At 38.2% G+C, this 25,954-nt stretch overlaps 1 protein-coding gene across 1 annotated transcript in view; it reads right to left on the reverse strand.

The window, feature by feature from the left end:
• DENND6A (DENN domain containing 6A) overlaps positions 1–25,447 on the reverse strand; it is a 43,240-nt gene extending 17,793 nt beyond the window's left edge. The window contains exons 1-9 of the mRNA XM_055414133.2: positions 25,141–25,447; positions 15,641–15,679; positions 15,502–15,544; positions 7,438–7,550; positions 5,140–5,220; positions 3,963–4,068; positions 3,291–3,370; positions 1,221–1,283; positions 372–427 (exon numbers count right to left, since the gene is read on the reverse strand). Of these exons, the coding sequence (XP_055270108.1) occupies positions 372–427; positions 1,221–1,283; positions 3,291–3,370; positions 3,963–4,068; positions 5,140–5,220; positions 7,438–7,550; positions 15,502–15,544; positions 15,641–15,679; positions 25,141–25,377 (818 nt within the window). The 5' untranslated portion in view covers positions 25,378–25,447. The remainder of the gene's footprint in view (positions 1–371; positions 428–1,220; positions 1,284–3,290; positions 3,371–3,962; positions 4,069–5,139; positions 5,221–7,437; positions 7,551–15,501; positions 15,545–15,640; positions 15,680–25,140) is intronic.
• Between the last annotated feature and the right edge of the window lie 507 nt (positions 25,448–25,954).

The raw sequence follows: 25,954 nt of genomic DNA on the forward strand, positions 1-25,954 counted from the left end.
TTCTTCAGCACCACTTTTATATTTCCATTCTGGAGAATCATGCTTTACGTTCCCACTCTACCTGCAAGTCCCCCAAAAAAGCCATCCCTGGGAAAAAAATTATCATTTACTATTCTCATACCCAACCAAACAAAAAAATAATTTGTTTCTACCATGTAATACTCTGTCCATATACAAATTTCCCTAGGAGTCAAAGCAAATGATGTGCAGTCAGGAATGAATCACCGATTTACAACATGTGAAACATAATGACTGTTTTTTTTCCAGTTTTTCCCACATTTGATATAGGAACATTCATTTTCTAAAGAAATTAATAACAATATCATAAAGCAAATGAGACAAGGAAGTTAACAAAATTTTTTATTCTTTACCTGAAAAGATCCACTTCATGAACAGTAGGTAAAATAACAGATATATGAGCATCTCCCTAAGAGATAAAAAAGACAAATAGACAAGATGTCATTGAAATTTACAGAAACTGGTTTTTAAAATCTAACTCATGATCAGTAAGCCATGTTGCCCTCTCTGTCTTTTAGGATTCTCTTCCTCCAGAAGCAGTCCCAAAAAGAATGGGTGTTATCAGTCTCCCCTAACACAGCGGAAGGTCAAGGATGACACAGATTCCACAGATAAACCATTAATCCAGTAGTCAGATGTCAGATTCTCAACTGTATGGAATACTTCCATAATACTAGTTGATACATATACAACAGGCAAAATTAGTTTTCCTATTGCTCTCCATTTTTATTTAATTCAAAGAACAAGGGAGTGCTAATACACCAGTTAAATAATTTCAAATGAAAAATTCATCCCCACCCACAAACAAATGTAACTGTGGGGAAAATGAAAGGCAATCATAACTAAAGAATCCTTTTGATTAAGTTTCCCCAAAACAGAAGCCTGTTGACCATTCTTCTAAGATTAGAGGTTTTGTTAGAACTAAACCTTGTTTAATCTTTTTCAAAAGATAGTTTTTTCCTTGTTCTCACAATTACAGTATAAATTCTGAGTTCTCCAGTGTCCACCAGAGAAAGAACGACAACAAAAAAGCAGAGCAACATTAGAAAGTTTATTATCAATTCATTAAAAATTATTTAATGGGATATTTCAGTGATATTCAGAAATGGAACATAAATCTAAGAAAGTCTAAATTTGCTAGTTGAAAATTTCTGTTAAAGAGACTATATATGCTGGATTATTCTACCACAGTACCATACTACCTGCTGAGTGAACTGCACTATTTGAGTTGTCCCAGGCTTGTCGTGACATGTGGGAATCCGGACCTGAAAGAGAAAAAAATAACTCTGGCTACAAAAGAATGACCTTTTTTTATACAGTAATTTGTGAGTGCCACTACAAGGAGGACTCAGAAGCACTGTCTATCCTGAAGCTGAAAGGTATACTCAGCAATGCCTAAAAAGTCATGAAAACAAAACACTTATGTCAGAGTCAAAATAAAAGTTGTATTTATTTTCAGTCACAGCAGACGGTAGGTGAACCAAGGTCTCCACATTCCCACACACACAGAAATCACTAACCCACTGGGAAGCAAACGTGCTGAAAAACAGAAAAGGACATCAACTACATACCACTTCCTGCTTATTGTTCCAGTCTTTGCTTCACTAATATATACACACCCAAACACACCCTCTCAAGCTTGCCAAACTACGGGATCTATCTCACAGGGAACCATGAGAACTCTCAACCCAGAGCAACTTTTGATTATTTAGGAGGGGGAGAAAAAAAGAACAGAAATGAGGACATCTAAAGAGAGAACATTGCCAAAAATAAGTCCAACTTGAAAATGAATTGCAAAAGCACTTAGAGCACTTTTATACAAACCTTGAGAACAAAATGTTAATTCATTATATTAAAAACAAAAACCACACAGTTCAATAGAGAACAATACTCAGTGACGGACACCTTAGCCTGAAATTACACATTAAAAAGATTTCATAAGACTGAGAATCAATGGCTTTCCTAATTTCTTTTAAATTTTACTAACTCATGGTTCCAAATAGGAAAAGGTGTACGTCAAGGTTGTATATTGTCACCTTGCTTATTTAACTTATATGCAGAGTACATCATGAGGAACGCTGGGCTGGAAGAGGCACAAGCTGGAATCAAGATTGCTGGGAGAAATATCAATAACCTCAGATATGCAGATGACACTACCCTTATGGCAGAAAGTGAAGAGGAACTCAAAGGCCTCTTGATGAAAGTGAAAGAGGAGAGTGAAAAGGTTGGCTTGAAGCTCAACATTCAGAAAACAAAGATCATGGCATCTGGTCCCATCACTTCATGGGAAATAGATGGAAAAACAGTGGAAACAGTGTCAGACTTTATTTTTTTGGGCTCCAAAATCACTGCAGATGCTGATTGCAGCCATGAAATTAAAAGACGCTTGCTCCTTGGAAGGAAAGTTATGACCAACCTTGATAGTAAATTAAAAAGCAGAGACATTACTTTGCCAACCAAGGTCCGTCTAGTCAAGGCAATGGTTTTTCCTGTGGTCATGTATGGATGTGAGAGTTGGACTGTGAAGAAGGCTGATCGCCGAAGAATCGATGCTTTTGAACTGTGGTGTTGGAGAAGACTCTTGAGAGTCCCTTATACTGCAAGGACATCCAACCAGTCCATTCTAAAGGAGATCAACCCTGGATGTTCATTGGAGGGACTGATGCTAAAGCTGAAACTGCAATACCTTGGCCACCTCATGCGATGAGTTGACTCACTGGAAAAGACTGTGATGCTGGGAAAGGTTGGGGGCGGGAGGAGAAGGGGACGACGGAGAATGAGATGGCTGGATGGCATCACCGACTCTGTGGACATGAATTTGAGTGTACTCCGGGGGTTGGTGATGGACAGGGAGGCCTGGCGTGCTGTGATTCATGGGGTCGCGGAGAGTCGGACACGACTGAGCGACTGAACTGAACTGAACTGAACTCAATTCTACAAGTGCTCTGCAATACCATCCATCTCTGGAGGACCAGGAAGCTGTACAATTCTAGGAGGTGGCATTCACATTCACAAGTATTATGTAAGGATAACACCACCATCCTCACACTCTACAGGATGAAAACAGAACTGGTGACCTGTGGAGTTGTGTGACAAACAGTTCTGTACAGCAGGATAAATTGTGGTATCTTTGTAATTCCTTACATCAATGACAAAGACGTGAAAGCAGCAACAGGACTGAATGTTATTAGGAAGTTAAAAAGCAAAATGCATGTGTGAACTTCCTACAGTTCTTTTAAAAAAGAGACAAATGAAATACAAGTTATCATTACCTTCATTACTACTCCCATAATAGGCAGGTATAATGTTTTCCCTGGCACTGGTGCAGGCCATCGATCAACATCATTACAAGCTAAAAATATAGTAAAATATTTCTTTAGTATAAGTGGAAATACTAAAATATTTAAAATGGAACATCAGAAATTAGAACTCCACTTTTTGCTTTCTATACGGCAGAAAAAATACACTGGTAAGGATGGAAGATAAATGGCAAAAGTACTGAAATAACTTATATTTCACAAGATACACACCAATGTTCTAGGATATAAATTGGCTAACACATGCTTTGAAACTAGTAGGTTTTAAAAGAAGTTTTCTTATTTATTACTACTAAAATCAGTTACAAAAGCACACAGCCTAGCAGAAGTCTTCTTTCTGTATCAAGTGACAAAGGATTTCTGTTTAATAGTACTCTTAGGTATCAGAATTGGCAACTCAATATTTGTTTATTATCATCCAAAAATTAAGCATCATCTGTATCTCAAAAGGAGATAATAAAAGATAGGGTCTTTGTTGTTTGTAGGTAAATATGCCAGAAGCATAGTTTGACATCTTTCCATCACACAGCCCTCAAAATTCTTAACTGATTTTTTTTCCACTCATTTCCAGTAAAAATTTTAAAACTCCTTTATAGAGGAATATAACTCATACAATGCTTAACTTACCTGCTTCCAAATAAGGTTCATTCTTCTCAAAATATTCTGGTGCTATCTGCTTGAGCACAGTGTGAAAAAAATGAATATAAGGTAGCTTGCTGATCAAAACCAAGGACTGGGAGGGGACAAAAAAACAACAGTGTTTAATTTCCTTATGACTATAATTTAAGTTTGTCATTTCTTATGTGATCAATTACTAACAAGCCAAATTCAGCAAAAAGTATGGATTTTAAAATAAAAAGCTTTGACAGTAGATAAAAGGAATATAAAACTAGAGTGGCAGAACACTGAAGTTTAACCTTATTACTACATTTTAAGAGAATAAAGACATAGTCACAGATTTTCCCACTCTCCAGGAAAAAGAATTTCCTATAAACAAATCAACATCATGGATAATTTCAAAGCCTAGCTACTATTTTTGTCAGCAAAGTAGTATTAGGAATTAGCCAGATAAACTCTTCCTAATAAAGAAAATGCAAATGATGATGCTTTTTCAAACTAAAACCTATGACTGTTATATTTTAGGGTTCAATGGCTTTAGCCACATTCTTAAAAATTGTCACTTTATAGTCTGCGATCACTTCAGATATAGATTATGCTGATTTTTAAAAAAATCTATTTTTCTTAAAAATTACTTTTCACCTTTTCATCAAGCATCAATACATGGCCAGGGCTTGTTCTAGTTATAGAAAGTAACAGTGTGTCCCTGTTATCTGGGATCAAACTGGAACTAACTGATATTTATATATATATATATTTAGAAACAAAAAAATTATACATTTAGAGTGGGAGCAGTAATGCCTAAAAGGTTGGTCAAGTATATTTAGTGGCTCTTCGAAAAAACATACTGCAGATTTTTATTCGTTGTAACTGTATCACAATCGGTTCATTCTTTCGCTTACTCTAAAATGTGAAAATTAAACAGATTCTTCTGAGTTTTGACAGTTTCAGACAGTAACTGTAACTTACTGTCAGGAATCTAGCACATAGATAGCAGAAAGGCAAAATTCAATAGCAGTTAAAAATTTAAGGGCAGATGTCTACAATCTAAAAAAAAAAAAGACAAAATATAAATTCCAGTATGTTTAAAGATGAAATATGAAACTTTAAAGACTGTTCATTCTAATAATGTCTATTCTTCTAACCACGATATAAAAATGTTTCCACTAATGTATATGAAAATTACCTTCTGAAAATAGCCTCTTTTTCGAGTTTTATCCCGAACTTGTCGAAAATACACATATCCATAAAAATAGGCAGGATCTTTCTATGAAAGAAGTGACAAATTAAAAGCATACATATATATTAACTCTTTACTATAAATGGCAAGTTCCTTTATAAACTCAAACTGAGAAATGAGGTACACACAAAAAGCTAGTTATACTTTTCCACCAATGGAAACAACAATCATGATAATAACTGCCAGATACAAACCTGCTAACTTGTCCAAAGATGAAATAATTATAGCTTAATGTACAAACCTAACATACAGATTTACCTTCTATAACTTAATGTTTATATTCTTTATTTATATCTGTGGTAGTTAATGGAAGTTGAAAATAATCAAATTATGTTTTCCCCAATGGTACACTTAATGTTTTAAAAATCTGCCTACAATTTTTGAGGTATTCTAATACAAAATTTCAAGAGAGAAATTAAAAGTAGTTAAACACTAATCTGAATCTTACATACACTTTTATTTTTCACCCAATAATAATGAAACACTGGAATGTTTATCAACATACAATTTGAAAGGCAATTACATTCCCAAAAAACTTGCAAAGTTTTTACATCCTAGTGGAATAAACTCTGGTCCAGTTCCTTGTTATTCTTTAAACAAATATTTACTGACCACCTACTTTGAATAAGGCATTGTGTTAGAGAAGATAAAATGATACATAAGACATAGTTCCTTAAGAAGATCACAAACTAAGAGAGAGAAGAAAAGTTCAAAACTGACTATTATGTAAAAGGAGGGTGGGTACCACGAAAAATGCACAAAGTAGTTTTTTTCCCCTCTGCCAAGGGGGAAGAGATTACCTGTCTCTGGTGATCGGGAAAGATTTCACAGAGGCAGATGTTTTTGATTTAGGTACTGAAGAATGGATATGACTTAAACAAAGACATTTCAGGTTTAGAGGGTCAAAGTTTGAGCAAAACCATGCAGAGACAAAAAAATACAAGCTTCCTCAGGGAAAAGTTATAGTTCAATTTAGCTAAAATATGACACGTGTATAGAAAGAAGATTAAGCTGGAAATTCAAAAGGTAAAGTTTTATCTTGGAAGGCCTAAAAAGTGAGAACCAGGAAACAGTACTATCATTAGCTCTTTATTCATTAAGCAATAGGTAATCATTTTAGATTTGTTTTATGTAATATATTATGTACGCTTTAGCTAGGAACACTGTATAAAATATATTGCACTGAAAAAGATAGGAGATGGGTGTCTTTGGGCAAATTTTGTAATCCTCAGTAGCCCTCAAGTTTGCAAAAGGAACTCTCAGAACGATATAGGAAGGATTAGTAAGATGTGCGTGCTCAGTCGCTTCTGACTCTGTGACTCCACGGACTGCAGCACCCCCTGCTCCTCTGTACATGGGATTGTCCCAGCAAAAATACTGGAGTGGGTTGCCATTTCCTCACCTAGGAGATGTTCCTGACCTGGGGATTAAACTTATGGTCTCCTGCATTGGCAGGTGGATTCTTTACCTCTGAGCCACCTGGGAATCTCATTAGTAAGATAATATATGCTTATTGATACAATGCCAAGAACATAAAAAAGCTATCAGCAGCTGAAAGAATATGTTAGTAGTGATAGCCAAGGTCATGGAAAGAATGAGATGGCGATAAGAGACATTTTAAAGGATTTTAAAGACTTTTTTTTAAAGGCTTTGCTTACTGGAAGAAGATTAGGGTCATTGGTAGAACATGGAAGGTAAGCTGTAAATACTTATTTGAGGGAAAAGATGTCAAGTTCTTATTGGCTCTGCTAGTAGGATAGAATGATTCTTCACGCAGTTAAAGTGTGAACTACTGTACCAAACAAATTCTACACTCTAGAGTCATCTGAATTATTAACATTGTTTTTAGCAGACAATACCTGTAAACCAAAGCTCATTTAAAAATCAAAAAGAGACAACTATGATTGTACTGTAAAGCCGGTAGGGATTACCACAGGGAATCTTTAACTCTGGGTGATATTCACCCTGCTTCCACATCTAAACAAAGAGCTATTAACAAATGAAAGAAAATTACCTGAACATTATAATTTCTATTATTCACAATGGCATTATGTTTTAAGAACAATAACTTTAAAAAGTCTCTTTCACTCATATACTAAATCCTAATGAATCAGACTCACTTAGGAAATCCAGCAGTATAATACTGTAAGAAAACAAAAGCACAGTATTTCTGAATGCTGTAAGAGGTAACTGGTTCTAAAGTTTCCTCTCACATGGACATTATTCTATTACTACTTTTCCAACCTTTAAGTAAACTGGTAAATCTTTGTCAAATTGATCCAGGAGATGATGCAGTGACACCCTCCTCCCAGAAGACTGGCGAAATCTAAAACAAAACTGGGTATCTCCAAGACAACCTAATGAAAACAAAAATGAAAGAAATTAAGGACAGCACAGTATAACATCAGTTATCCAGTTTCACTGTATTTTAGAGCTAAAGAGGTCCTATCAATTATTGAAACCCATTCAATCATGTTTTAGAGAAGAAAAAGGAGACCCTGACAGTTTCGGTGACTTGCTCAAAGCCATCTTTTCTAGTTAGAGGCAAAGTCATTAGTAAAACAAACATCTTATATCCCTTTACTGTTTTTCCTATTCAGTTTTCTCCATGTAATTAAAACTTTTTGAAAACTGTGTGCATGTAATGTTGACTCACAAACAATAATGGGCAAAAGAAACTAAATATAAAAGAACAGAAATTATTCAAATACATTTATATAGTTTTTTTTAAATAAGCAGGCAAATTACAGTGTTTAGAAATGTACAGTTGGATGATAAAACTATAAGGAAAAGCAAGAAACTTAATACTGTAAGAATCAGTATAGTGATATGCAAAGCTACATGCATCCCAATGTTCACAGCAGCATCATTTACAATTGCCAAGGCATGGAAGCAATCTAAGTGTCCATCAACAGATGAACAGATAAAGATGATGTGACACACACACACACACATATATACACATCAGAATATTAGCCAGAAAAAAAGAATGAACTTTTGACATCTGCAGCAACATGGACGGACTTGGAGGGCTTTATGCTAAGTGAAATAAGTCAGATAGAGAAAGACATACACTGTATAATATCATTTCTATGTAGAAGGGAAAAAAATAAAACCGTAAGCACAACTAACAAAATAAAGCACTCACAGATACAGAGAACTAATGGTTGGTTACCAGTGGCGGGTGAGGGGAAACAGAGGGAGTGGGAAGGTGGGGGGTATAAACTACTGGATGTGAGAGAGGCTACAATGATTATTGTACATTAAAGGGAATACAATCAATATTTTGCAATAACTATAGAGTATAAATTATTAAAATTACATTACAATGTTTTAATAAAAAGAAAAAAAGAATCAAGGCTAATGGTTACCTTAGGAGAGGGGGAAGGAAATAGTGTTTGGGAAGGGACATGAAACGATTTCTGTGGTATTGGCAAAGTTCTATTTCTTGACCTTGTGTGAGTTTTATATTTCACAATGAGAATTAAAAAAAAAAAAAGATACAGCAGACTCAGGAAGAGTTCAAGTAACAGACTTTCCATTTTAATCACTTCAATTATAAATAAAGTTTTAAAACTTTAATCATTTTAGCAAACCTCTTAAAACATTACCTTGTCAGGCAATAATTACAAAAAACTGTAAATGCTCTAAAAAGATACAAGTAGTTTGTCACTCAGATTCTTCCTAGTTACTGTATTTAGAACTAATAAGATTATATTTAATACAGAATGTGCTCAAAGAGTTTCTTACTATTATTACACACAAAAGTACTTCTATTTATTTAGCACATGAAGTTCTCAAAAAAGAAGGAAAAGTGAAAGTTGCTCAGTCATGTCCAAAGTCCATGGAATTCTCCAGGCCAGAATACTGGAGTGGATAGCCTTTCCTTCTCCAGGGGATCTTCCCAACACAGGGATTGAACCCACGTCTCCTGCATTGCAGGCAGATTCTTCTCATTGTAGGCAGATTCTTTACCAGTTGAACTACAAGGGAAGCTCAAGAATACTGGAGTGGGCAGCCTATCCCTTCTCTAGCCGATCTTCCCAACCCAGGAATCAAACCGGGGTCTCTGCATTGCAGGCAGATTCTTTACCAACTGAGCTATCAGGTAAGCCCAACTTGATACTATGTTTAAGTTTTTTAAAAAGCAACTCAGTTTATATACCTACATGCAATTATAGAAACTAGTATTTATTTGGTGGAGAAGGGAAGAAACAAAGAGGACTGGAGAGTGAGTCAATTCTGTTTTTTTTTTTTTTACTTCTTACAGCTGACGGTTTAAAATAAGGAAAACAAATGAGACCGGTAATAACAGAAAATACTCCTAGCATTGTTTTAGTCCAATGGATTTATATACAGATGGTTCAGTTTTTCTCTTTAGAAGACAGAAAGATCCACTGAGAAGTACACACTAATTTCTCTGAGACACTTAGCAAGATATAGCAGAGAAAATGCAATGGATTTTAAGAAAGAGAAGTATAGGTTCTGAAGGTATGCTGAGCTTTAAGAAAGAAAGTAATGAAGTTCCCAAAGGCCTTCATCCCTACCCACCCAGTTCCATTCCCAAATCATGGGCATGTTGTAAGAATTTTCCAGTGACCAGCTGTACCTGCAAGTTGTACAGAATTGGTCTGGACGCTAGATCACCAGGTCACAAAGGTTTTAGCCAATGTATTTAAACTGAGGTAAATGGTTCCCATTTCATTCAGAAGTCTGTCCCTTCACACACAAAAGGTTATTAAAGGAATATCAACTCCTTACCTGGGCAGACCTTTGTTCTCTATCCTGACCTCACTATTAATGCAACAAGAAAAGAGGCATTACAGATTGACAACTAGGTTGTTTATATTTGCCTTTCAGAAAATGATACCTGTGGAGGTTGGGGCAATCCTGATACCCTGCAACCTCATCAAAAATAAATGTACCTTGTTAGTATGATCCATCCAGTCTGCCTATTTTTAATAATACAGTGAACCCCTATGTAAGAAATATAATGATTACACATGAACGATGGTTAAGTATGATGGTGGACATGAGGGAAAAGTTACAATCTGAGGAAAAAGGAGCCACGATCAATGGGAGCTAGTCCCAGGTCCATCAATAATTATCCTTCTACAGGTCACTTAGCGTAAGTGACTTGTCAACAAAAGTAAGAGGCATCATAACACGATCTCAAAAGTCACTTTCAGCAGTTATATTCAATAATTCTAAAATAAAACTCCACAACCAATCCATGATTCTACTGAATTCCAAGCATCTTACCCAATATATTCACTAATAAAACGAAAGACCTAGAAAGATCCAAAAAGATCTAAAAGTCATGCAATGTGCACCACAGCTTTCTGATTATTAACAAAAAACAGGAAAAAGTAAATGGAAATTATTTTTCTTTATTAAAATCAAGGAATAAAGAATTTACACAAATTTTAAGATTAAATGGCAGCTCTCCAAAGAAAATATATCTTTATATGGCTTCTTGATTGAGAACAACAGAAACCCTTTCCTTGACAAAGTAGCAGGTAATAAGGAAACGGCAGATTTGCTCAGCAAACCCCCAAAGCCTGAGGAAATTCCACTTTAATTAATCTAACGTAATCTTTACTAGCCTCGAAAACAGAATGAATAATCCGACATTCTTTACACCAAGGAAGTTCCTGTAGCCTTCCTCCAAACATCCTTTTCCAAACAACTAAGTTTGGAAAATCAAACAGAATTCCAGGTCAAAACTCTGTCGTTATTTTGTCTGCTTCAGAAGTGGTTCTACCCACACTCAGCTTTCATGAACTGAGCGCCAATTTCAATGAGTGCTCCCTCTGTGGTAGGCACTGTCATGAACATTTTAGATACATTAACTCATCAGGTCTTCATGTTTCTCAGGTAAGTTCCCATTGTTAGTCCTGTTTGTGAGGAGGGATCTGAGGCACAGAAAAATTACGTAATCATCCGAAGAAATAAATCTGCTAAATGAGTAAGAAGAAGCTAAGAAGTCTGAATCTGGAGCTGATACTCTTGAACATTCTTATATCATACTGGTTCTTTCAAGTTAAAATGGACCTCAAAAACACCACTTCCACTAAGATGAAATATCCATAATAGGTAAATCCGCTGAGACAGAAGCAGACAGGAGGCTGCCTGGGGCTGGTCGGGGAGGGGAAGAGGAGGACAATGGCACGTGAAGCAGGTGATCAATATTTCCTAAAAGTGACTGAGGCAATAACAGCTGTGACTGCACTAAAAATCACTGAATTGTCCATTTTACAAGAGTGAACTGTATCTCATAAATCTTTTTTTTATGGTACTTCACTGCCAACTGGAGCAAATCAAAAGTTTCTCTTCTCTCAAAAAACAAAAATCCTTCTAAAAAGTACCCCTCTGACTGAAGAGTTGCCGAACTCACTGGTTTCTGGGCCAGTCCTGTCGACTTCAGGAACTCCCATACAAATGCCACGTGGTATGCCACAAACAGCTCTCCTCCTATTTTAAAATCATCAAGGGCACAAATGATTTTATCTTCTACCTACATCTGCCAATCAAACCAAGACTGCAAAGCTACAGGTAAACAGAAGACACTTTCCCATATAAAAAATATAACTTGAGATTTGAGGGAAAAATCTTCCATATTTTTTTTCTAAAGGAAAGAGACAACTTCAGAGTATTTTTATTTTAGCAGAAAACAGCTATAGAGCAGATCAGAGTAAGACTAATAAAAGAAAACATGAGACTTTAAGCGTGAGCTCCATTCCTGGCCTTCAACTCTACGTGGTTACTCTCTGTGATGAGAGTTGGAAATGCTAAGAAACAGGATTTTAGTGCAGAGCTTCTCACAGTGTAGTCCACAGACTGACTCTTTGTTACAGTACATGACAAAATAAAAACTCAAATAGAGAGTACACATTTAGAAACCCTTTCAGCAATTTGGTATTCCCATGACAAATCTGGACTTTCATTTGGTTTTTCCCCTTTTCATGGTTCTAAAAATTCATGTATATAGCATTCTGTAAAAGCACTGGTCCACAACAGATCGGAAATTTTTTAAAAATCCAAACTGTCCTTCAATACAGATGAGTGTGAGAATGTGAGGAGCACTGTTTTCACCATTGAGAAGTGTAAAATACACGACAATATCCCAGCTGTTTACAGAGGGAAAACAAAAAATCTGTTGAGACAAATACTATCTGTACATCTAATCCACCCAGAATAAGGATTAATCTTTCCCTTGGATTCATCTTTACTTGAAACTCTCTACTAATGCTGAGTTTTCCCTCTGTTCATGTTTAGAACATGGTGATTACAGTCCTTGGGTATCCAACACAGCCTAAGGATCAGGAATGCATATATCCAAATGATATTAATAGTAAATAATGAGAAAAATAGCTGACAAATATTCATCAGAGAGAAAACATCCTTTAAACATAGGATCCTAAAGATAAAAGCTTATTCAAATAGAACAAAAGACTGAAATCTAAAAACAAACCAAACAAAACTTTTTTCTAAAGTCACGGTATCTAAGGTGTGTGTGTTGGTAGTGGGGGAAGGAAGTGGACTGCCAAATACTCCCACTGAGAATCCCCAATTCTTGAAAGAGACACGTGTACTCCAATGTTCATTGCAGCACTGTTTATAATAGCCAGGACATGGAAGCAACCTAGATGTCCATCTGCAGATGAATGGATAAGAAAGCTTTGGTACATATACACAATGGAGTATTTCTCAGCCATCAAAAAGAATGCATTTGAATCAGTTCTAATGAGGTGGATGAAATTGGAGCCTATTATACAGAGTGAAGTAAGCCAGAAAGAAAAACATCAATACAGTATACTAACGCATATTTATGGAATTTAGAAAGATGGTAACCTTAACCCTGTATACGAGACTGCAAAAGAGACACAGGTGTATAGAACAGTCTTTGGGACTCTGTGGGAGAGGGTGAAGGTGGGATGATTTGGGAGAATGGCATTGAAGCATGTATATTACCACATGTGAAATGAATCACCAGTCCAGGTTCGACGTATGATACAGGATGCTTGGGGCTGGTGCACAGGGATGACCTGGAGGGAGGATATGGGGAGGAGGGAGGTGGGAAGGGGGTTCAAGAAAGGGAACACATGTATACCCGGGGCGGATTTGTGTCAATGTATGGCAAAACCAACCAATATATTAATGTAAGGTAATTTGCCTCCAATAAAACAAAAAAATAAATAAAATATAAATGAATTTTAAAAAATTAAAGAAAAAAAAAAGAGAATCCCCAATTCTTATTTATCTGTATAATTTACCATAGAGTCTAAATGATGTTTTGCTTTTTTTAAAGTGTGTACCATGGAAACTCAAGCTAGCTTATGATTCTCTCCTACAGATTGCTCTACTCCACCTTCTGCAACAATACAGCTACCTTGGGAAAAATCAAATCCATTCCAAAGCTGGCATGGTACTGACTTCAACTTTCATTTAATGAACGCACAAGTGAAACAAACTATTTGGACAATCACAATTGAGAATAGCGATCTCAAATATATACAAAATGCAGAGTCTCTTGTTGTCTAGATTAATATTCATCTGTTAAGATGGCAAGGCATCAATTTTTAAGATCTTTAGTCAATTTTACTTCTAAGCACCAACCATACTTTAAATAAAAAGAAGCACACTTTATTTGATATGCAGCCTATAAAAAAAGGCATTACAAAACATACATGGGTCATTCAAATACCTAAAATACTGAACGCATTCTTCTTTTTGGCCCATGGAGTCCTAACCACTGGACCGCCAGAGAATTCCCTGAACAAATTCTCATTTTCACAGATTTACACTTGAATTTATCTTCCAATAAGAAAATGACTCAAATAGAGACTAACTACAAAACTAGAAAAGAAGACTATCCAATTAACTTCTCAGTTTTGATGGGCATGTAGAGAGGTGAAAGAGCCATGAAAACCAGCCATGATCTGAAAGAGAAGAGTGTGCAGTGTAATCCACTGGGATTCCAATCACGTAAAGTCTGTTTATCCTGTAATCCATACAACTCAGCTGACCTTGAGTCATGGAAGTCCAATCCAACACTCACTAAATCAGAACTACATGTGTGTGCTTTGTAAGAAAAATGTTATCTGAAATAAGGAGAGAAACTATAAAGCCTCTAACATTCTTTCATTAACAGGCAAAACATGCAAAAAGAGTCTGTTAATCCAGGTCACAACAAAAGTCCTCCTGGGATTTCTCAAAGCCATCTTTGTTTTACTAAATTATTTTTTTCCTTACATATTTCATGAAAGCTGAGTTCAAAATGTATAGGGAAAAACTCTAGCAGCATTTATAAGGAAAAGAGAAAATGCTTTAAAAAACTAAAATGTCAAGTCTCCCAAATCAGATTATCTAAACTAACAGGATATTAGAAGTAACCACAAAAGAAAAAGGAATATGAAGTGCCTTTGAGTGACAGTATTCTAACTGTGTGGTCTAAGAAGTTGTGTTCTGAACTTAAGAGTGTGTTTTCACTCTAAGCCTAAAAAACTATTTTGAAAGTGAAACACAAAAGGCAACCTGAAAGATTTCAACAATTAGGGTCACACAAAGAGAGAGTTTGAAAGAGACCAGAAAAACCAAGTTTAATAATAGCAAACACTTATAAAGTACTTTCTACAGTCAAGCACTATTACAAATGCTTTATATATACTAACTCATATAAACTTGCAAATAACTGATGGCCAGGTTTTATAACCATGTTTACCCTGATATTTTTTTAAATCCCTATGTGACGAGGTGGAAAAGACTCTGATGCTGGGAAGCATTGGGGGTGGGAGGAGAAGCGGACGACAGAGAATGAGATGGCTGGATGGCATCACCAACTTGATGAACATGAGTTTGAGTGAACTCCGGGAGTTGGTGATGGACAGGGAGGCCTGGCGTGCTGTGGCTCATGGGGTCACAAAGAGTCGGACACGACTGAGAAACTGAAATGAACTGAACTGAACTTTTACAGAGTTCTTGGAACTAAAAGAAAACTACTTACTATAAATCCTCAAACATACCAATGTTGCTGATTTTCAGGCTCTCCATTATTTCAACAGTTTATTGTTCCATGCTATTTTACCTCATTCCAAGTTAACAGTTACTTTAAAAGTTGAACAACAAACACCAACATAAGTAAGATGTGACTAGACATCATAAACTGGGAATCAAAATCACTAATCCGTTAGGCTGAAAATGACTTTGCATGCTACTATGCTGTTTTAATTAATTTTCCCATATTAAGAATAAAATCAGTATTCTCAACATAAAATTCAACAGAAACACCACATGAAAAATAGTTACCTGAATTTGAATCTGGAAAAGACAAATAGCAAATATTGGTTTTCTGAAAAAGAAAACAAAAACTATATATGCTGACACATATACACCAACAAAAACAGAAATACAGCAGTAAGCAACCTAGAGCAATGTATTTACTTACTTCTTTATCAGTAAGTTTGGAATGCTGAGGATAGATTACCTGGAAGAAAAACAGAGTTACATTTTGTCAGATAAATATATATGAAGTATATATTATAAACATTAGTAGCTGGGAAGCATTGGGGGTGGGAGGAGAAGCAGACGACAGAGAATGAGATGGCTGGATGGCATCATCAACTTGATGAACATGAGTAGTAGCTACTTCTAAAATACTAGTTCAGTTCAGTTCAGTCACTCAGTCGTGACCAACTCTTTGCAAACCCATGGGATCTTCCTGCTATTTGCCCAGCAATCCCACTCTTGGGCATATACCCAGAGAAAAACCATAATTTGAAAAGACACATGCATCCCAATGTTCACTGCAGCACTATTCATAATAGCCAGAACATGGAAGCAATGTAACTGTACATCAACAGAGGAATGGATAAAGAAGTGGTAAGTATGTACAAAGGAATGTTACTCATCCATAAAAACAAACAAAATAATGACCTTTGCAGCAAAACAGATGGACCTAAAGACTGTCATCCTAAATAAGTCAGACACAGAAAGGCAAATATCATATGACATTGCTTATATGTGGAATCTAAAAAAGAAAGGTACAAATGAACTTAATTACAAAACAGAAGTAGAGTCATGGATAAAGAAAATAAACATAGGTTTACCAGAAGCTGCACAGCAAGGGCAAAATATAAATAAATAAATAAATAATCCACCTTTTAAAAATTCTGATTGTACTAGACTGTCAAATAGTATCTAGAATTTCATTTTAATGTATTGTTAGAACTACTCAGTGTCTTATTTTGGAACAAATATTATATTGTAAAAGAAACAATGCATATTTATATGCTATAGCTACTGAAATGGCCACTGTGTACTTAAGATCAGAAAAATTCATACTTAAAAACCTCAACTCCCTATTTAAAAAAGAAAGAAAAGTAACCACCACCAAGTATTTCAGTTCAGTTCAGTTCAGTCGCTCAATCGTGTCCGACTCTTTGCGACCCCATGAATCGCAGCACACCAGGCCTCCCTGTCCAACACCAACTCCCGGAGTTCACTCAAACTCATATCCATAGAGTTGGCTATGCCATCCAGCCATCTCATTCTCTGTCATCCCCTTCTCCTCCCGCCCCCAATCCCTCCCAGCATCAGAGTCTTTTCCAGTGAGTCAACTCGTCGCATGAAGTGGCCAAAGTATTGCAGTTTCAGCTTTAGCATCAGTCCTTCCAGTGAACACCCAGGATTGATCTCCTTTAGAATGGACTGGTTGGGAAACCATTTAACAGTTTCTCATAAAATTAAACATGGAATTACCATATGTCTCAGCAATTTTATTTGTAGGTGGATAGATTCAAGAGAAGTGAAAACATTTACACAAAAACCTGTATATGAATGTTTATAGCAGCATTATTCATTATAGCCAAAAAGTGGAAACAATCTAAATTTTCATTAAATGATGAATAAATAAATAAAATGTGATGTATCCAAATAATGGTATAAAACTCAACCATATAAAGGAACGAAGTACCAATACATTCTACAACAAGGATGAACCCTGAATACATGCTAAGTGAAAGAAGCCAGACACAAAAGGCCACATGTTCCATGATTCCATTCATATAAAATTACAGAAAAAGAAAATCCACAGAGGCAAAGCAGATGGTGGTTGCCAAGGGCAGAAGGGAAAGGGGAATGGGTCATGACTGAAAGTGGACCTAAGGGAAACTTGAGGGCAGTAATAATGCTGCTTCTTGACCTCTACTGTAGTGATACGGCACAGTCACTTTACGAAAATTCACCAAAATACAGACTGAGGATTTGTACACTTTTCTATATGTATGTTACACTTCAATGAAAATGTTTACTGATTTTAAAAAGTAGAAAAAAATGGCCCGAAATCATAGTATTCTCAAGTCTAAAATTTCTGCTTGCTGAAGATCTAATGCAAATTATGCTACTAGAAAACCGGATCAGTCTGAACATGGAATGGACAGTAAAGCACTTCTCTCAAAAAAGAGTAAAATTTATCATGTGTAAAATAGGTAGGCAGTGGGAAGTTGTTATGGGAGGAGGGAAGGGAGGCCCAAGAGGGAAGGAATATATATATATATATAAAATTATGACTGATTTATGTTGTTGTATTGTTGTATGGCAGAAACCAACACAACAGCGTAAAGCAATTTTCTTCCAATTTAAAAAAAAGTTTTTTAAGGAGTAAAGTTTAGATACAGTTTTCCATATTTCACATCAGTCATTATAGTAATAATAAAACATAAAGTACTGGTGAAAGACCTAATTTGACAGTAGAACTTCCGAGATTATCTCCTGATTATATAATAACTGAATCAGATTGAAAAATGAAAGTGAAAGTGAAAACGTTAGTCACTTAGTCATGTCCAACTGTAGCCCACCAGTCTCCTACATCCATGGAATTTTCCAGACAAGAATATTGGAGTGGATTGACATTTCCTTCTCCAGGGAATCTTCCTGACCCAGGGATCGAACCCGGGTCTCCCGCATTGCGGGCAGAATCTTTAACATCTGAGCTACCAGGATAGGAATTGGAAATTACTACCACCAAAGAAGCCTTTGTAGAATCTGGGAGCCTAAGAAGCTCAAGAGGTCACTAAGGTTTTAAATCTCAAATAATAGAGCTACATCAAGTTACCATGAACTGCTACTATTTCACAACGAAATTTAAAGGCCATTATTGGTGGTGGTGGTTTAGTTGTGTTTGACTCTGGCAACACTATGGACTACAGCTTGTGTCCATGGGATTTCCCAGGCAAGAAGGCAATTTCCTTCTCCAGGGCATCTTTCTGACCCAGAGATGGAATCCAGGTCTCCTACACTGCATGCATAGTCTTTATTGACTAAGTCTCCAGGGAAGCCAAAGGCCGTTATTAATACCCTGCCAATCCTATCCTAACATTCACTGTGGCATGACCTACCTTCCACGCTAGACTATAATCTCAATGAAGGAAGAGATGATCAAGGCTTTATCTCCAGAACATACTAATGTTTGGCTATGGCAGTTGTCCAATAAATATCTGAATAGATGGCTCAATGAGACAGTATAACGTGCAATTACACACACCCATTTCGATTAAAACAGTGAACATGCTGAGGATCAAACACTGAGGCTGAAAGTCACCAGAAGAGAGAAAGAAACAAAGAAAACCTTTCACATAACTGCCTTTATCCTGCTCAGAAAATTAACAGAAACTTTGCTAAGATACAGAAAACTGTGATGACTACTCTAGGTTCTGCCTTGCGAGGGGATAAGGAGGAATACATAAGCAGTGACTCAAAAGAAAAAAAAAAACAGAAGGGAAAGAAAGGAGAGTCAGTTCTGCTAAAGGCTCTTTTAAAATTGGCCTAAGTTTACCCAAGAGCAGAGCTTTATCTTCAATCTGTTAGGGAAAAAAAAAAAAGGATGGGAGAGGATCAATAATCAAATGATTATAAACTGTCCTGCCTTTTAAAACTTAACTGACCTAAAATTCTCTTCATCAAAGAGGTGAAATACAAACTATATGTACATAGAAATAGGTTATGTCATAGATAATCAGCAAAGTGAAACCTACAAAACTTGATTCCCAGAAAGTACTTTAAATACTTGTGACTTACACAAGGTTAGCTTGGATGATTCACATCCAAAGCTGTGTATTTTTTAAATAAATTTAAATGAAAACAATAGGAGTGACAGAATAGCCAAGATAGTCCCACACTGGTTACTGAATGTATGAGGATGCGAATCATAAAAAGCATCTAACGTAGCGGGCACGCATTAAATGACGGACATTAATTTTTACGTGCTTTTATCTCACTTAGTACCTCCAATAACATTTGCAGGGTATTATTTTCCCATTTTATAGTTGAGGAAAATGAGACTCACAGAACTGAAGAAACTGGCCAAAAATCTATTAGCATATGTTCAACACCCCAAGCTTGTGCTATTTGCACTAGGTTGAAACTCTGTCCAACAAGTTGATAGGTCATGGCCTTCAAGAGGGGGAAAGCCACCAATGATTTCTCAATTCTTATAAAATTGCAGGCTGGAGAGGTTCAAGAGGTGACCTCAAATTACAGAAACATTACCTCCTATGATGTTCTACATGTTCTGGGAGTTCACATGATTTGCATGTGAGCATGTATGTGTGCTCAGTTGCTTAGTCATGTCCGACTCTTTGTGACCCCATGGACTACAGTCCACCAGGCTCTTGTGTCCATGGGATTTTCCAGACAAGAATACTGGAGTGAGTTGCCATTTCCTTCTCAAGAGGATCTTCCTAACCCAGGGATTTAAAGGTTCTCAAAAATGAAGACCATCTTTAAGGAAGAGTGAACAGGTGGCAAACAACTCTTCACAATGTGAAGAAAAAAAGAAATTACTAAATATCTAAATTAGGGGAAATGGTTAAATAAGTGGTAGTCCATAAAATTAGAAGGCAATGGCAACCCACTCCAGTACTCTTGCCTGGAAAATCCCGTGGATGGAGGAGCCTGGTAGGCTGCAGTCCATGAGGTCATGAAGAGTCAGACACGACTGAGCGACTTCACTTTCACTTTTCACTTTCATGCATTGAGAGGGAAATGGCAACCCACTCCAGTATTCTTGCCTGGAGAATCCCAGCGATGGGGGAGCCTGGTGGGCTGCCGTCTATGAGGAAGCACAGAGTCGAACACAACTGAAACGACTTGGCAGCAGCAGCAGAGCAGTCCATAAAATTATATTTATGAAGAATCTTTAATGCTATGGCAAATTGTTTATGTGAATCCTTATCAATAAAGGCAGACTCTTAAAGCAGACCTGTTTGGGAGATTGCTACCCAGACCATGTTTTCAAGTGTCCCCTCCCTTTGCTGGGGTGAACCTAAGTGGCCACTACTGAATCCCTGTCTCCTTATCACAGCTGACTAAACAAAGGGGAGCACCTGACCCATGCTGAACCAATCAGATACTCAAGTATTTGAATTGAGCTTCTGCCTGGTACCAGAATACAAAAGTAGAAGGTTGGCTAAAATCAGTACAATGGTAATCCAAAGTCAGGTGAAATGGGGGAGCAGAAACTGAGACCCTTGCAGAGGAAACCAGCCTCAGCACAAAGAACGGAACAGACAGGCAAAGAGAAGCAGAGACAAAAGACCACACAGCTCCACAGAGACAAAGGCAAAAGCCTGGGGCTTTCCAAATCCCATGAGGTTCAACCCTGCTTCCTGCAACTGGGTTCCAAAAGACTCCTTACAATCAATTTCTCTTTACTTAAATTTGAGAGGATTGCTGCTCTTAATATTCAAATTTGTCCTTGACAGATACAAAATTATGTAAAGAAAAAAAAAAGCACTAACAAAAATGCCAAATGTCAATCTCTTAGTACAATTATGAGTGATGCTTTCTACTATTTATAATTTCCTTTCTTGCCAGATTTTCAACAATGAGCATATTATTACTCAATCAGGGGGAAAAAAAAGCATGGAATAAATGAGGCAATTCTAAATTCAGATAATGAAGGCTTTACCATATAATCAGGTAATTTCACAGAGCTGGAAGTGACATAGAGTATATAAAATCCAGATTTCAAACCTTGTTTCACAGGACCCATGGTGTCACATTAGTGATGCTAGGGCCATCTCAGGGGGAAAAAAAGAAGCTGAGCATCCTTCCTGTAGTCAACACCTTCTGTAGTCTCTTCCCAGCTAAGAAGAGCCCCTTCACTGTTCCTTTCTAGGTCAGGGTTGCCAGGGGACATTCTATGCAACACAAACCACTACTCCAACCACTTAGGTCTTCAGCTGATTGTAGCACAGTGAGAATCTGCCCCAAATCAGGCCTGAGTATCTTCCTCTGGTGTTTGGAATGGCAATGACATTTACTCTTTTCATTGAAGTGGCTGAAAAGGGCAACTTAGCCATAAAGATCACAAAAGCAGAGAAGTCAGTTTGCAATGGAGCATAAAGCATGAACAAAATCCATAAAACAAGAGCATACAGAGGAGGCTTTCCTGGTTTTGGATTCCAGCCATTTTCTCTAAGTCCCTTTAGGTTTGTGCCTTGGACATCTTGAAGCACCTCTGTGGCCTTAGCAAGTGTGCCTTTTTCCCTCTAAAGTGAACTGAACTGAAAGCTTAGTTTCTGTTGTCCAAAATCGAATATATACACACAGGCCCCATTTCAACCAGATTAGCCACTAAGGTACATCTGATTTTTTTCCTTTACACAGAGAAAGCTCCCCAATTTCAAACAAAACCATTTCTAGTACTTCATTTTTCTGGTGAGAAAACTAAGGTTTAAAGGCCTCATCTCCACAAAGCTAAACTTAGGGGGTTCTCTTCATTGAAAAAGAGATTTTCAGTGCTTCCTAAACACCGACTTACATAGATCTTACGAATCCAAGGCACTGTTCCAAATGCTTCATCAACATTAAGTTATTTAACCCTCACAACAATGCCATGATATAGGCACTGTTAACCTGTCACAGAGGAGTGTAAGGCTCAGGAAAACTAAGTAACATGTTCTAACACAGATTCAAGCCTAGGTAGTTCAGCTTTAGAATCTAAGTTCTTGATCAATACTCTACTTAAGCAGGGATTTAAGCTTAAGTAAGTGGCATTGTTTATGCATTTGTTTAAAATTTGCAAATGGTACTTTCTGTCATGGCAGAACAGACTTGTTAAGTCTCTCTTAAGCTTAAGATTCAGTAATTGCATTTCTGATAACAAGACTGAGGTGGAGGATATACTGTCCAAACTTAGTTTTTAAGCTATTTTTCAATTAACTCCCCTTCTGAATCCCTATCAGTTCAGTTCAGTCACTCAGTCGTGTCCGACTCTCTGTGACCCCATGAATCACAGCACACCAGGCCTCCCTGTCCATCACCAACTCACGGAGTTCACTCAAACTCATGTCCATCAAGTCGGTTATGCCATCCAGCCATCTCATTCTCTGTTGTCCCCTTCTCCTCCCACCCCCAATCCGTCCCAGCATCACAGTCTTTTCCAGTGAGTCAACTCGTTGCATGAGGTGGCCAAAGTATTGGAGTTTCAGCTTTAGTATCAGTCCTTCCAATGAACACCCAGGATTGATCTCCTTTAGAATGTACTGGTTGGATCTCCTTGCAGTCCAAGGGACTCTCAAGACTCTTCTCCAGCACCACAGTTCAAAAGCATCAATTCTTCGAATCCCTATAGTTGTGCATTATAGGAAGTAGGACTGAGACTATTAATCCATTTACCCAACACTATTCTATACTTAGCTTTTTTGCCCCATTACAGCCATCCCTCCTGTCCATTTCTGGCTTTGATATGGTGGTAATGGGGCTTCACAGGTGGCGCTAGTGGTAAAGAACCCACCTGCCAATGCAGGAGACATTAAGAGACACAGGTTCGATCCCTGGGTCGGGAAGATCCCCTGGAGGAGGGCACAGAAATTCACTCCAGTATTCTTGCCTGGAGAATCCCAGACAGATGAGCCTGTAAGCTACAGTCCATAGGGCTTCAAAGAGTCGGACAAGCAATTTAGCATGCATGCATGGCCATAATACAAAAGTGAAATATATATTTCAACTACCTTGTAATATTGTTAATTTATACTTTTTTCTTCATTTTAAAAGTGGCAATATTCTACACTTCTCAGGAAAAGAAAACAAAATTAAACTGTGTTACCTCTTAATGTACTTTTCTTGGAATCCTTTATTAGGGAACCTTCCCCACCATCACCCTACACTTTCTAAAATCAGTGATTCTTAATCTAAGGACAAAGGATCAGGAGGTCCATAAATGCTCCCTAGATAGTTAGTAGAAGCATATACAAGATTTCGTATTAGTATTTTCCTAATGGCGAGAGCTCATGAAGTTTGTAACTTATTTGCATCTTGGACCTTCAAAAAAAAACAACCCACAGACCTAAAGAAATAGGAAATGAAATTCAAAATAGTCTAAATAGTCTCAGGGATTCACATTTTTTGAGTACCTCAATACTTGCTAAGTATTGTTTATTTGGTCAGAAAAAACACAGACGTGTTATAAAGAATGCCCAAATGGTGAGTCTAAATGGATCTCTTTTAACTATTTAAAAATATAATCTATTACAGCATGTTTTCTGACTAAATTGTATTCTACTATATATATAGCTTCAGGTTCACATGTCAATGTAAATGATTAATGATTTACAAATCTCTTCTTTATAGTCTTGGGAACTGTTGTTTTCATCTTAAACTGCTGTTTATGTACTACCAGTTTTTACTGAACAGTGTCATGCGCCAAGCACTACATTTAGCCCTATCCTCTAGTGTGATTAATTCTTGATTCTCTTCTAAATTGTAGTTTTAATCTACAAATATGTTACAGTACATTCTTCATATACGTATGCCCAGAAACCAGGATAATACCTAGATCTTACAATGGCTAAGCGGGTAAAGAATCTGCCGCCAACGCAGGAGACACAGGAGACATGGGCTCGATCCCTGCGTCAGGAGATTCCCCTGCAGAAGGAAATGGCAACCACTCTTGCTAAAAAATGCTATGGCCAGAGGAGCCTGGCGAGCTACAGTCTAAAGGTTGGCAGAGTCAGACACAGCTGAGCAACTAAGCACAAGCACGCAATGTGTATCGAGCTGCATAAAACACAGACAAGACAGGCTGACTACACGCTCCACATTAAGAAATACATCCCTGGACAATTTTCATAGACAACACATGCCACTGAAGTCAGAATGAGATGATTCATTAAAATCTGTCATTGTCACCAAAACAAAGATATCTTGTAAGCATCGGTCTTTCTTTTCTTGGGTGCACAAAGACAAGTAATCCCTTATGCTACGAAAGGGGCCCTAAATAATGTCAAGAGTAGTTAAGCTTACAGTGCCTTATTTAACAAGGCGCTAGAAAGATGGAAAACTCGACAAATTCACAAGCGAACCATTTTCCTTCTGTTGTCTTGGTAGTAGCTTTCAGCCCGTTTCAGAAGCAACGTCAAGAAGTAACAGAAATGAGGAACAAAGGCAGGAAAGGGTGAAAACCTCTGCTGAGATAAGCATTATGGCTCAGGCTGAGTGGAACGCTCTAAGAGTCGCTGCAAATGACCAAAACAATCTGAGTCTAAAAAAGAAAAAGTTGGTTGTGTGAGGTTTGGCTACTATATTATAGTTCACCATACGTCAGGGACATCGTTCGCTTCTTGAAAAAGTCCCAAACATCCTGCCTGCGGTCTTCACCGGGTGCCGCTAACCATTCTAGTTATTCCTGGGACACCGGATTAAGAGAAAATGAAAATACGACCATCAGCAAGTACTTAGGAGGGGCCTAGAGAGAACTTTTCACCCTTAGCCGCAGCCCACAGTCGTCCCACGGGAACTGCCTCTGGACCGCAGCCCGGCTGACAGCGGAGGGGCTGCCGGCCACGCCCGGATACGCAGCGGCCGGGGTCCAGGCCGGCCGGCCGGCGGGTCACACGCTCTGCCGGGGCCGCCCCGGCGCGGGGACGAGGTGCGGCCGGGCCTCACCTCCACGGCTTGGCCCAGCTCCAGGTCGAAGCCCACCACACACACGCAGTGCAGCCAGGCTGAGAAGCCGTCCCAGCGCAGCAGGCCCCGGCTGCGGCCCTCGTCCTCTTCATCGTCCTCTGGCGTGGCTCCCGCCACCACCACTGCCGGCGCCTCGCGCTCCTTGTCCGCCGCCACCGCCTCGTCCAACGGCCCTCGGGAGCCGGGCCCCGAGCCTGCCAGGCCCCGCAGAGCCATCCGCCGCCCCCTGGCAGTTCGCGCCGCCTCCACGGAGGACCGCGCCGCAGAGCGCGCTGGGCTCCGCGCAGGCGCAGCCGCAGCCGTAGCAGCCGCGGGGGACGGGCCGGCCCGGGGCGGGGCCGCAGCACACGTGACCCTGGGAGTCCGGCTCTGCGCGCGTGTCTGGTCCCGCCCCCCTAACTTGGAGACGTCGCGCAAGCCCGTGACTGAAACTGTCAAGCCCTCTCTAGCCTCCTTGCTTTAAAGCTCGTCAAGCCTGAAGCAGTGTACCCTGAAACCCTTCTTCGCAGTCCAATGACTAGGGAAGCAATTATTCTTGGAATGACACCGTTCGTAATTACAAGGTATTACAAAATTGTTAGAACATAGTGGTAACAGTGGCTAACATTTATTGAACACTTACTCTGTGACAGATGAAGTGTCAAGAAAGTAGTTACAAATATTACTTCATTGAATCTAGTGGGTAGACATATACTAAATATGTATACATCTTTTTAGATAAACTGAGGTTCTGAGAGGTTACCTGACTAGTCAAGCAAGTATTAAAACTCTGATGCAGGCTTGCAGTGCACGC

Source organism: Moschus berezovskii, chromosome 24 (assembly GCF_049115385.1).
Source record: "Moschus berezovskii isolate FMDL1 chromosome 24, NW_MosBer_1.0, whole genome shotgun sequence".
Lineage (NCBI taxonomy): Eukaryota > Metazoa > Chordata > Mammalia > Artiodactyla > Moschidae > Moschus > Moschus berezovskii.